The sequence below is a fragment of the Castor canadensis genome, chromosome 5, assembly GCF_047511655.1.
Source record: "Castor canadensis chromosome 5, mCasCan1.hap1v2, whole genome shotgun sequence".
In the NCBI taxonomy this organism is placed as follows: Eukaryota; Metazoa; Chordata; class Mammalia; order Rodentia; family Castoridae; genus Castor; species Castor canadensis.
This window is the reverse complement of record NC_133390.1, coordinates 92,132,623-92,146,194: the sequence shown is the minus strand read 5'-3', so window position 1 is coordinate 92,146,194 and position 13,572 is coordinate 92,132,623. Positions and strand designations below refer to the sequence as shown.

The 13,572-nt window shown below is 35.3% G+C and overlaps 1 protein-coding gene across 17 annotated transcripts in view; it reads right to left on the bottom strand.

Annotated features, from left to right (window-relative positions):
• Tbl1xr1 (TBL1X/Y related 1) overlaps nt 1–13,572 on the bottom strand; it is a 151,143-nt gene that overhangs the window by 37,545 nt on the left and 100,026 nt on the right. For 16 of the 17 annotated variants that reach the window (XM_074073731.1, XM_074073734.1, XM_020175702.2 and 13 more), the window contains one exon: nt 1,469–1,571. The exons of the other annotated variant lie outside the window; for it this stretch is intronic. In XM_074073731.1, the coding sequence (XP_073929832.1) occupies nt 1,469–1,526 (58 nt within the window). In that variant the 5' untranslated portion in view covers nt 1,527–1,571. The remainder of the gene's footprint in view (nt 1–1,468; nt 1,572–13,572) is intronic. 17 annotated transcript variants of the gene reach the window in all.

The window sequence follows — 13,572 nt, the reverse complement described above, 5'->3', positions numbered from 1 at the left end:
CACCAGTCCCTCACAATGTCTTTTATTTGTCCAAAACACCAGTTGTGGTTTAAAAGGTGGTCAGAACAAAAGCAGAAACTACAATGTGGTGTTTTCACTTAACATATCTTTCCATTTTGGTCAAAAGTACTAAAATAATAACTTCCAAATGCATTTACAGGATGGTTTGATGTAACAATCACTAGGGTTACTACTCTTTCACTTTATTAATCATTTAAGTTTATTCAAGATAGTTTTTAGAAGTCCTTTCTTGGGTCTACCTTCCATAACAGATTAAACAAAACAAGATTTATTAATTTCAAAGCTTTGTAACAAGTTATTCTCTGCTGGTTGATTATTTTAGTTCCTTGTCTCTGCCTTTCCTTGTTGGCTATCACCTTCTTGGCTATTCAGAGAGGAGTAGCAATGTTTCTTGGGAATAGGAAACACCCACTAACAGAAAGGCTCAGAACTGAAGAACAACTGAGAATGTGTCAGCAAGCACTTGAATCTACAATCTAAGGCCATGCTTGTGTTCCCTGTAAAGGAAAAGGACAACCAGATAAGCTCTCTAAGAAAAATGACTAAAGTCTTAAAACCATAAAGTGAGAGCTCAAAGTCCTATAAACTTGAGCCTCTATTCTGTCCTGTCCTCTCTCTCATGCAACTACCAAAATTATTTTTTATATACCACATTCCAATTTACTACGAAAACAATATAGGAACTTTTAGATATAATTTCTATAATTCAATCTCTAGATTTGTGGACCAAATGATTCTACTCCATGTTAACACTCTGCATTTATTATTGAAATTGACCTTGTTCACCATCCTGTGCTCCATGCATACCCAACAGTTTTTTCTTTTCTACTTTTATATTTGGCTTGTTTCAATATTTTCCCTTGCAGTAATCCTGTTTTACAGCTATACCACTTTATTTGGAAAACAGGGATGATCACTAACTTACTAAATATTAATTGCACATGATTTTCAGCAGTTTATATTTTAATCCCCCCAATACAGTAATCAGAATTCAGATTAAGTACACATTTAATCATTAGGGCAATAATTATGAAAGCATTCTGAGAAAATTCTGTCAGATAAGCTTTTTAAATGCTAACTATAATTAGGAACAATAGCACTTAACTGAGCATACTGGATATATATTATCAAACTGATGGCATCTGAGAGTTAGTATGTTCCTTCTAACCATATGCAATAATCTCACTTTATAACAATCATAAAAATGGCCTCTAAACAGTGAAAGACAAACTATTTGTTACAAATACTTGCCTAGGATGATTCCAACATATTTGAAAGAGTCAGAGAGTTAAACCATGCAGTAAAACATAGCTTTAAAATAGCAGTCCAGACATTAAGGAAACATACAAAGTTCAACAGTTTGGACTGATACAAATTTAATGCGTAAGAGATTATTTTGAGAATATTAAAAGAATTTGAGGCCTATTTACTTTATAAATGTACTCACCTGACTCTTGCAAGTATCTATATACCAAGAAGTTGACCTCATCACTGCTTATACTCATCTTTATTCCCACTTAAACCATGAGGTCACAACACAGGATATAACCCTAAAAATAAAACAAAGTTAATTATTTTCTCAGTAAAATAATTTTTAGACAAAATGTAAACAATGTTGTAAAAACCATTTCGACTTTATTAAATGACACAGAATGAAGGTTCGGTAACTGCCTAATAAGCCGTAACAAAGTTACTTTCATAGTTAACTAGAGAAAAATACTACTATTTTAAAGTTATGAATATTAATTACTTAGGAAGACAAGGACCTTATACCATTAGGTGGGAGAGAAGCACAAGGCATCTATACTCTGGATTTACCTACATAATTTGGCAGGATTTTATGTCTTTATTCTCAACATCTAATGATTAGCGCTTGGAATAGTTACCAAACTCAAATGATATTCTTAATGGATTACTTAAATCTTTGAACATGGAGGTGGAGGAGAGAAGGCGACTGACACATGACTTAAGTATATCTAATTATATGATCCATTCTCACAGAAAAAAAATGTAAGTAACAGGTCAGTAAACTTTTCTATATAGAGCTAGATAGCAAGTATTTCAGGTTTTGCCAGCCATTACATCTATTACAACTACTCAACTCTGCCATATAGTACAGAAGAAGTGATACGTAAACAATGGATATGTTCCAATAAAATGGACATTACAATTTGAATTTCAAAGTAATTTTTGCACATTAATATTTAGTCTTTTTTTCTCCCAAGCACTGAAAAATGTAAAAGCGCTTCTTTGCTTGTAGTGTTTATGGGAGAGTGGTGGGCTGGATTTCACCCACAGACTTCTACTTTGTTGATCTGTTTTAAAAAATTAAACACACACACACATACACACACACAAAATCTGTTTAGAATGAAAGGGTATCAAACCTTCAGGACCTTCACTGACTGTCCTGCTATGTCATGTGTTTATGTGCCCAGGCCTCTCAGGAGTCACACTTTGTAGACATGAAACTGATGTAAAGGGGAGGACATCCTCACAGAGGCGCTCCAGGGAAACTGCATTACTAGTCATAGCTCATGGAGAACAGTACCTCTGGTTCTGCTCCCCTCACTAAGAAAGTCAAATTTCCAACTGTATTACTTTGATGAGTGTTTGATGTGTTAGCAACAAAGGAAAAGGAAAAAACACACTGTAACAGTGGTTTCTGACCAACTTACTGCATTCACTCAAAGTTGACTGAGCACTCTGAATGGTATCAACCAACATGACTTGTCTTGAAGGTATGGACAAATAAAGTAGACTGTGGCCAGATCTTATGGCCTACCAGGTTGATGGAAGAAAGTAGTTCATTACATTGAGAAAGACAATTAGTCCCATTATTTGGATTTGGATAAAATAAAGAGTAGAAAATTTGGAAAGCATATAGTCTAGTGCTGAGAGTGCAAGTAGACAGAGGATATGAAATGCAGGTGGCTTTCAGGCTTCTGTAACAAGACACAGTGTTGGCAAATCTAATTTTCTTTTTAATTCAGATTTTCTGAAATATAACTAATTACCTTTGCTCGTATTATGTGCACTCTAATTCTCATTAATTCAAATACTAAAGAGGGTTGTGGAGTGGCTTAAGTGGCAGAGTACCCGCCTAGCAAGTGTAAGGCCCTGAGTTCAGACCTCAGTACCACCAAAAAATAAAAAAAGAAGACAGAATAATACTTTGAATACTAAGGAAAATGAGGGGGAAAAAAATTCCTATTTATTGAGTACTTACTATAAAATATGCATGCGACCAGGCCTTATACATACTATTTAGTTTCCTCTTCATTATTGTCTTCTTCCTCATTTTAATATGATAATACAGACATATGAGAGAAGCATTTCTAGGTCTGAATCTATGTATTCAGAAATATTCAAATACTAAACTTTGACAACTAACATCAGTACAGGGAGAGGGAAAGACCAAAAAGCAACCACCACTAAAATCAGTATAAAGAATTCTTAGCTTTTCTGTTGCTCATTTCAAGTCATGACATATGTTGTCAAATCCTTGTGCACAGGTTAGCATGGTCCAGTCTACAGTGACTATGATATACACAAATGACATCTTAAATGATCAGGCACACTGCTGTAGCACACAGAACCATTACAATTTCAACCAAGTAGCAGCTTTTAAGTGCACAGAGTCATTTAAAATTGATTTTGTTTGTTAGGTATGCGTTTTCAACTTATTATGAAGCAAAGTTTAACAGCTCATCTGCTGCCACGTTGTTCACTGATTACCCAGAGGAATTCTGTAAAACCGTCTTTTTATATCTTTTAACTGAAAAGCTCAAATTATAACTACTAATGACAAAAAGTGTGTGTCTATATAAAGAGATCAAGTAACCTCAGAATGCGACTATTTGGAGACAACCTTTAAAGAGTTAGGTTAAAGTAAAGCCATTTGTGAATTCTACTAGACCTTTGAAGAATTAATGCTAACACAACTCAAACTTTTCCATGAAATAGAAACAAAGAAACATAGCCAAAATCAATCTATGTAGCCAGTATTACATTCATCCCAAAACCAGAGAAGGACACAACCATAAAGGACAATTACAGGCCAATCACTCTAATGAATATAGATGCAAAAATAATCAACAAAACACTGGCCAGCTGAATTAAATAGTGTATCAAAAAAAAGACACACACCATGATCAAGTTGGTTTTATCCCAGGGATGCAGGGTGGTTCAACATATGCGAATCATTAAATATAATACGGCATATTAACAGAAGCAAAGACAAAGACCACATGATCATCAACAAATACAGAAAAAGCCTTCAACAAAATTCAGCATTTTTTCATGATTAAAGTTCTGATGAAACTAGGAATAGAAAGAATGTACCTCAACATAACAAAGGCTACAATGGACAAGCCCATTACCAACATCACACTACATGGGGAAAAACTGAAACCATTTCCTATAAAGTCAGGAATGTCTACTTTCTCCACTCTTATTCAACACAGTCTTGGAATGCCTAGCCAGAGCAGTAAAACAAGAAGAAATTCAACTAGCAAAAGTCAAACTACCCCTATTTGAAGATGACATAATCTTATACCTAAAGACCCAGAAAACGCCACCAAAAAGACTCCTAGACATCATAAACACTCCCTTCAGCACAGTAGCAGGATACAAAACCAACTTACAAAAACCAGTAGACTTTCTAAAATCAAGAAACTGAGAAAGAACACAGGAAAACTATTTCATTACTATAGCTTCAAAAAAGTAAAGTACCTAGGAATAAACGTACAGAAGAAATAAAACACCTCTACAAGTAAAGTTATAAATCACTGAAGAAAGAAATCAAAGACTACAGAAGATGAAAAGATCTTCCAGGCTCATGGTTTGGCAGAATCAGTATTGTGAAAATGACTATGTTACCAAAAGCAATCTACACGTTAAATGCACTCCTCATCAAAATTCCAATGACATTCATCACAGAGATTGAAAAATCAACCCTAAAGTTCATACAGAAGCACAGAAGACCTTGAAAAGCCAAGACAATACTGAATACAAAAGAGTATTGCTGAAGGTATTAGAATTCCTGGTTTCAAACTGTACTACAGAGCCATAGCAATAAAAACAGCATGGTGCTGGCACAAAAACAGAAATGAAGACCAGCTGAACAGAACACAAGACCCAGATATGAATACACACACAGCTATGCTCACTTGACTTTTGACAAAGGCACCCAAAACATACGATGGAGAAAAGACAGCCTCTGCAACAAATGTTGCTGGACTATCTGCATACAGAAAACTGAAATTAGATACATGTCTCTCATTCTGCACAAATATCAATTCACACAAAATTAAAGACCTTAATATAAAGCCTAAAAGGAGTAGTAGGAAATACACTGGAAAGTACAGGCACAGGTAATGACTTCCAGATAGAACTCCAATGGCTCAGCAAATAAAGAGAAACGATGAACAGACAGAACTGCATCAAACTAAAATGCTTTTGGCACAGCAAAAGAAACAGACTTAAGAGACAGCCCACAGAACCAGGAGGAAATCTTTGCCAGCTATTCATCTGATAAAAGACTAATATCCAGAATCTATAGTGAGCTCAAAACAAATTCAACCCCCAAAGAATCAATAACCCAAAGAAGAAATTGGCAGGTGAACTGAATAGGGAATTTTCAAAGGAAGGAATACAAGTGGCTAATAAATACATGAAGAAATGCTCAACTTCCCTGGCCATAAAAGAATGCAAATCAAAAGTGCGCTAGTATTACATCTCATCCCAGTTAGAACACTTATCATCAATAACACAAACAACGAATGTTGGGGAGGATGTGGCGAAGCAGGAACCCTTATACACTGTTGGTGGGGATATAAATTAGTGCAATGTGGAGATTCCTTTAAAAATTAAAAACAGAACTATTATATCATCCCATAATACCACTTCTGGGCATATACTAGAAGGAATGTAAGTCAGGATACAATGGAGACACTTGTTCAACCATATTTATTGCAGCACTGTTCACAATATCCAAGCTCCTTATAACTCATAAATGGATTAAGAAAATAATCCCCCCAAACACACCCACACAAGTTCAGCCATAAAGAATGAAACTATGTGGTTTGAAGGTAAATGGAAGGAATTGGAGGACCTCATGTTACATAAAATAAGCCAGGTTCAAAAGACAAAGTCCACATGTTTTCCCTCATATGTGGAACGCAAATTCAAAAGGTAAATGTATACACAAAACCAAACATGGTTATATACATATTTCTATGTAAAACGTATCTGTAATAGTATAACTACTCTGTGGCACTCAGCAGAAGAGGAAAAGGCAAAGAAAATGGACAAATAGAAATGCATTACGTATTTGGAGGTAGAGGACATTAATGATACATACTAAAAGCTACTGAATAATGCTACTGTATATGCACAGCTGGGATACATCAAGAAACCACTTTAAAACATTGACCTTGGAATTAAAAATGAAAGACAGGACTATAAAAGAGGTACAGTGCATGTGTATGATGGGTATTTGTGTGAGGGGGGAAGGTAATGAGGAGATGAAGGTGAGGGATTATACTTGATGGGCTTCGTATGTATATATGAAATAAAATGATGAAACCTCTTGCAATTGTTTTAAGTGGGACAGGGAAGGAGTTGTGGGGACATGAGAGGGAAATGATGAGGGTGATCTAACCATATACAACTTAAGGATATTTGGAATTGACACAATGAACTCCTCCCTGTACAAAGAATATATGCTAATAAAAATGAAAAAAAAATTTTAAATAAGACCATTGTGTATATGTCTTAATTCAACATGACTGGTGCCCACAGAAGAGAGGTATCAAGGATACATGTGCACAGAAGGTCAAGTGAGGACAAAGAACGCAGCTATCGGCAAGCCAACAACCACAAAAGAAACCAACCCTCCTGCCACCTTGATCTTAGATGCACAATCTTCAGAATTGTGAGAAAATAGACCTCTGCTGTTTCAGCCAGTTAGTTTGTATTATATTGTTATGGCAGCCCTGGCAAATAAATCTTTTTCTTTTTTTCTTCTGAGTTGGGGTCTTGTATGTTACCCAGACTGATCTTGAACTCATGCACTCAAGTGATCTTCCTGCTTCAGTCTATCTAGTGGTTAGGACTATAGGTATGTACCATCATATTTGGTTTCAATATGAGAAATTCTTAAAACACTGTTTAATTATTCATTTGATATCTTTAAATTTCAAAGTTAAATTCACAATTGCTTGAATATACCTTTTAGAAAATTACAGTATTTTTAGAAACCTACCCTGTCCTTCAAAAATTATTGAAGACAACAGGAATTCCAAGATGGCGGCTAAAGGGAGGAAGCAGAAAGCATGCCTCCTAAAGTAAAATCTTGGAGAGATGCTGGATATACACCTTACAGGAAAAACCACCAAGAAGAAGCAAAACTTTGAATCCTCCACATCTCCAGCCTGCGCAGAGCATCTCCACCTCACGTTAAATGGAGAAACCAGGAGGGCTCCCTTGCCACCGTCAGACGCCAGTGCCCAGACAACTTGGGAAGATGCGGACCTCAAGCTTACAATTGATTAGTACACTATCTCTCCCTGTTTATATCTTTGAAACTTTGTTTTTTTCTTTCAACTGGTTTGATTTTCCCTTTTCCTTTAACTACTTTGCTTTCCATATCCTCTCCATTCCATTCTAAATATCAGCAGTGCTATTACTATAAGCTAGATAATACTTAATTGCACACAATACAGGGACAATACCACCACCAACGGCAATGACAGGAAGACAGAAAAAAACAGGGAAACCAGTTTCCCCACAGCAAAAAATCAGTACAGGAACCAGACGGAAATGAAGAAAACAGATACTCAGATCCAACTCCAACAAAATGAAGATAAACTATGCCAAAGAGCCCAATGAAGCCCACAAGACTAATCTAAAAGAAGAAATATTACAAGTAATCAATGAGAATTTTACAGAGATGATACTGGATATGGTTAAACAAAATGTACAGGAGACACTCAAGAAATTCCAAGACAACAAAAATAGAGAATTTGAAAAAGCAAAAGAAGAAATAAAGGAAACCATAGAAGCACTGTATAAATACCAAAGTGAAACAAAGAACACGATTAATAAAGAGATAAATGAACTCAGGACAAAAATAGACAACATTAAAGAGGAAAACACCCAGGATACGGAAAACCTCAGAAAAACAAAGCGAAACAGAATTGCAAAACAAAATGGAAGGCCAATCTAGCAGAACAGAACAAACACAAGACAGAATCTCAGAACTCGAAGATGAAATGGTAATTAAAGGAAATACCAAATAACTATTAAACAACTCAAGGCCTGTGAAAAGAAAATGCAAGAACTTACTGACTCCATCAAAAGGCCAAACTTGAGAATCATGGGCATTGAAGGAGAAGATGTGAAAGCAAAGGGAATGCGTAACATATTCAACAAAATAATTACAGGAAATTTTCCAAATCTAGAGAAAGCTATTCCCATACAGATGCAAGATGCCTCCAGAACATCAAGCAGACCAGATCAAAATAGAATTACGTCACGGTATATCATCATTAAAACAAGCTCACAAACTAGGGAAAGAATATTGAAGACTGTAAGAGAGAAAAAACAAATAACATACAAAAGTAAACCCATCAAAATCACAGCAGACTTCTCAACAGAAACATTAAAAGCAAGAAGAGCGTGGGGTGAGATCTTCCGGACACTGAATGAAAATAACTTCAACCCCAGGACACTCTACCCAGCAAAACTATCATTCAAAATAGATGGAGCAATAAAAGCCTTCCATGATAAGCAGAAACTAAACAGTATGTGACCACAAAGCCACCACTACAAAAGAAACCCAACATAACCATGAAAGTGTGGGCAGCACAAAACTACAGGAGAAGAAAAAGCAAGAAAAGGAGAGAATAACCTCAACTTAGGTACACACAATCAAACCTTCAAACAACTAAGACAACTAAATGACAGAAATCACCACATACCTATCAGTACTAACACTTAATGTTAAAAGACTTAATTCCCCCATGAAGAAGAATGAAATGTTATCATTCGCTGGTAAATGGATGGAATTGGAGAACATCATTCTGAGTGAGGTTAGCCTGGCTCAAAAAACCAAAAATCGTATGTTCTCCCTCATATGTGGACATTAGATCAAGGGCAAACACAACAAGGGGATTGGACTATGAGCACATGATAAAAGCGAGAGCACACAAGGGAGGGGTGAGGATAGGTAAGACACCTAAAAAACTAGCTAGCATTTGTTGCCCTTAACGCAGAGCAACTAAAGCAGATACCTTAAAAGCAGCTGAGTCCAATAGGAGAAGGGGACCAGGTTAGAGAAGAGGTTAGATCAAGAAGAATCAACCTAGAAGTTAACACACATACACAGGAAATCAATGTGAGTCAACTCCCTATATAGCTATCTTTATCTCAACTAGCAAAAACCCTTGTTCCTTCCTATTGTTGCTTATACTCTCTCTTCAACAAAATCAGAGATAAGGGCAAAATAGTTTCTGCCAGGTATCAAGGGGGTGGGGGGGAGATGGTGGGGGTGAGGGAGTAAGGGAGGGGGTGGGGAGAGGGCAGAGAAATGACCCAAACATTGTATGCACATATGAATAAAAAATTTTTAAAAATTTTAAAAAAAGAATTATTGAAGACTAAGAGATGAACATGACATATACTATCTTCTGCCCACCAATGCTCCATTCCCTCAATGAAACACTCTCAGGAACAGCATGAAAAAATGCTTTACCCTTAATTTCCTACCACATGAAAAATAGTTAAAATCCCACCAACGTAAGATAACACCACTTTTATTTGTATAAAATACATACCTCTACTAAAGAAGGTAAATTTTTGAGCTACACAACCAGTAGTCCAGAAGGTAAGTTTCACTTTCACATCTCATGAAACATACCTTGAAATGTGATAAATTAAGTGTATTACTAAACTATATGACATGCTGTTTCTAAAATATGTTTGTAAACTAAAGCTAAAGCAGCATTAGTATTTGGATACAACTAGACAATCTCAAAAAGAAATATTAAGCTCTAAATGAAATATTTATCTCAGGTAATTACTTTTTAATAAAGTAATGAAAAGTAAACAAAAAGTTTCAGTCCAACAAAAGAAATCATTTGATTCCTTAAAGCACTAATGACAAATATTTTACTCACTTTTTTGTGCATAAGCCCTGAACAACTATGGTTTATTTTAAGCATATCTTTTTGTGACTGCCTGTAATATTCCGTCCAAAGGAAATCAAAGCATGTATTTTCTTAAACAAGAACTCTACTACTCTTCAAATTAGGATAAATGCTGTTTAAATTATATTTTTAAGGACTCAATAATTTCATAAAATATTTTGTTCCTACTTGAAGAAGGAGAGAACATCCTTTCAAAATAAATCACTGGTTCTACAGCTTATGTTATGTTTTATAAGACATCTTTAATAATTTGAATATAATGTTCTAGTGAGAAGCCTATTGTATCTTTATTTCCAAAAGCAACAAATGCAGTCTTAAAAACAAACAAACAAACAAACTGGTAGAAAGGATTGTTTATGAATGGAAATCAACATACACTGGTATTGATTTTTACCTTCAAATTCTGACACATAAGCATCTTTTCTGAGTATGTGTAGCAATGTGTACTTTATAAAAAGTACCCTTTATAAAAAATTACTTTTTTTTTATAAAAAAAGGGTAATTTCTTTTTTAAGACAATTTCATAGGCAATTTCTGTGCTAGATGATGGTCACCATCATTCCAAAGTGGTGAATCCAAAGTACAATTATAACTTAGACGGGAAAAGCTTTTTAACTGCTCTTCTTTTTCTTCCCCTTTTTATTAGAATCCAGGGCTCTCAGATATAAATTAAAGACAGCCTGAGGGCTGAGGGCATGGCTCAAGTGGTAGAGTGCTTGCCTAGCAAGCACAAGGCCCTGAGTTCAAACCCCAGTACTACCAAAAAAAAAAAAGGTGATTATAAAGACAGCCTGAGAGAAAGACAGTGGTAAAAACAGAAAGACAGTGAATAATGAAATTATGTCACATCTGTATAGGAAAAAGACACAATGAAACACACTGAAAACTATCGAACAACACAGGATAGGGAGAGGAAGTGCAGTGGAGGAAGGAAGGTTTCAACAACTTAAGCACAGTACATGTACAGGTGTAATACCAAAGCAAAATTCCCACTGGACAACCAACAGACACCTAAACAATGAAGGACAAGAATGAAAAACAGGTCACATTAAGGGGCAGGCACTAATGGGAGGGGGAGGGTTAAAGATGGGAGCAAAGAAGGTGAATATGGTTAATGTACTTTCTATATATGATATTTAAACCTGTTAAAATCACCGTAAGAAGGGGGCTGAGGTAGAAGGGAGAAAAATAGAAAGGATGAGCCAATTTGAGATATAATACATATATACATGGAAATGTCATAATGAAACTCCCTATATGGCTATCTTAAACAACAACAGCAATACAAAAGTCCCTTTTTCAAAAATGAAGAACCGGAAGATTAAACAAGTCTTGTCTGGGCATTGGTACCAGTGGGAGGGAGGAGAACACAGGAAATGTTAATTAAAGTAGAGCAAATATGGTGGAAATTTTATGTACTCATGAACAATAAGACCTACTGAAACTATTCTAAGAGAGTGGGGGGAGGGGTAAGAGAGAAAGCTGGAGGGGTGAAGCTAGCTAAGATATACTGTAAGCACTTTTGTAAATATTACCATGTACCCCCAGTACAATAACATGCTGATAAAAATGTTTTATCATATAGAAATTTTTAATAAAGCATTTTTATAGACTTACAAACTACATTACATATTTTTAATGGTCATAACTCAGATGGCCATCCCCAAGAATTAGGAAAAGGGAAAACAAGCCCATTTCATCAATAAATATTTAAGAATCTGTTGTACATTATTCGTACTATGACCTACTATCCTTTATAACCACTGACACAGGAAAACAGCACACCAAACCAATCACTTCTTAGTAACTGGGACTTCTGGGCCAATCATTTCTTTCGATTGTGATACACAGCCAGGGGTCTGGGTCTGCCTGTGTATCAAATCCAACTTTTCACCTTATTTTTGTACAGCTGTGTGGTAAGAATGGTTTCCATAGAACATTTTGTTTTGCTTTTTCAACAAATTTTTGCCATTGGTTTAACTTTCAATTTCAATTAAGCATTTTTTTAAAAGGGTCTCAGCAAAGTATCTAGACCAACAGCAACAAACCAGCATTTATAATGTGAGAAGTCAACTTGAAATCCAACTAACATTAACTACAACTGTACTGCTTTTTACATTCAAAAACTTCTAATGAACTGTGTCACAGTCAGTAGATGTTGACTTCAACTTCCAAAACATATAAAAGGAGGGGTTGTTTACAGAGATGATATCTAAGATCCTTCTGAAATATAAAACGGCATTGTTCTAAAAAGAATTTACTAAATATGTACTCAATGGCTGAATCAATTACATCACAGCATACAGAGGAACAAAGAAGGGCAAGCAATGAAATGGCTAACAGAACAAAAAGTAGGTTGTACTTTTGATCTATCTTTTCAGTCAGACAGGTAGGTGATAGGATTTAAGGCAAACAAATCACAGTCTGGGAAAAAAATTAAAGAAAGTCAGATATAAAGATAAAATCAAGAGGCTAGTACTCTCCCATTAGCATGAAAAGCTCTGAGTTTGTCTGAATTGGAATCAGTATTAGAAAAGTGATGAACATTTTCAATTAAAACTAACTTATTATTTTAGCTTTGGAAGAAACATATGAGAATTTTATAAGACTAGAACACATTCTAAAACTTTAAGGACAGACAACCACCTGGGATGGTGGGAACTTTTGCTTAAAACTCAAATAGTATAGGAAGAAAAAAAGTACAAAATGTTCTAGATAAAACTGATAGAATAAAAAAGGATCAGTAACAATATTTATGAAACAATTTACTGGGTAAGACTGAAGTTATTGTTTCCCAAAGAAGGGGGATGGGAGCAAAATAAAATAAGACCAAGACTACTGGGCCTAAGTAAATCAAAATAAGTATCCATGGGTTGCTGAACTTAGTAAATTCTTTGGAAGGGCAGGAGAAAAATAAAAGTTCTAGAAGTATGTGATTGACAGAGAGCAAGTGTCCAAGTACAATCTCTTTTAAAAAATGAAAACTTAGGAGATTCATCTCAAAGGACAAGAAATGCTTGTTCAAATCAAGTGAGGAAAGACTTAAGCTAAATTTAGTACACAGAAAATGAATTGATACATATATCTATACAGTATCACATGTACAACTCAGTTGTTAGTAAATCTGGAAGACAAAGGGCAAAAGAATGGAGTAGAGACTGATAACAGATAAAAAGTATAGTAGACTTTAGAGTTTTATTAAAACTTGGGGAAATCTACCATGAAAGTCTTACAGGCCTATTTCACAGGTGAGGACAAACAGATGGCAGCACAGATTTAAGAGACTTTGTTTTAAAAACAAGCAAACAAAGGAGCCACAGAGAAACAAAATTCATGAATC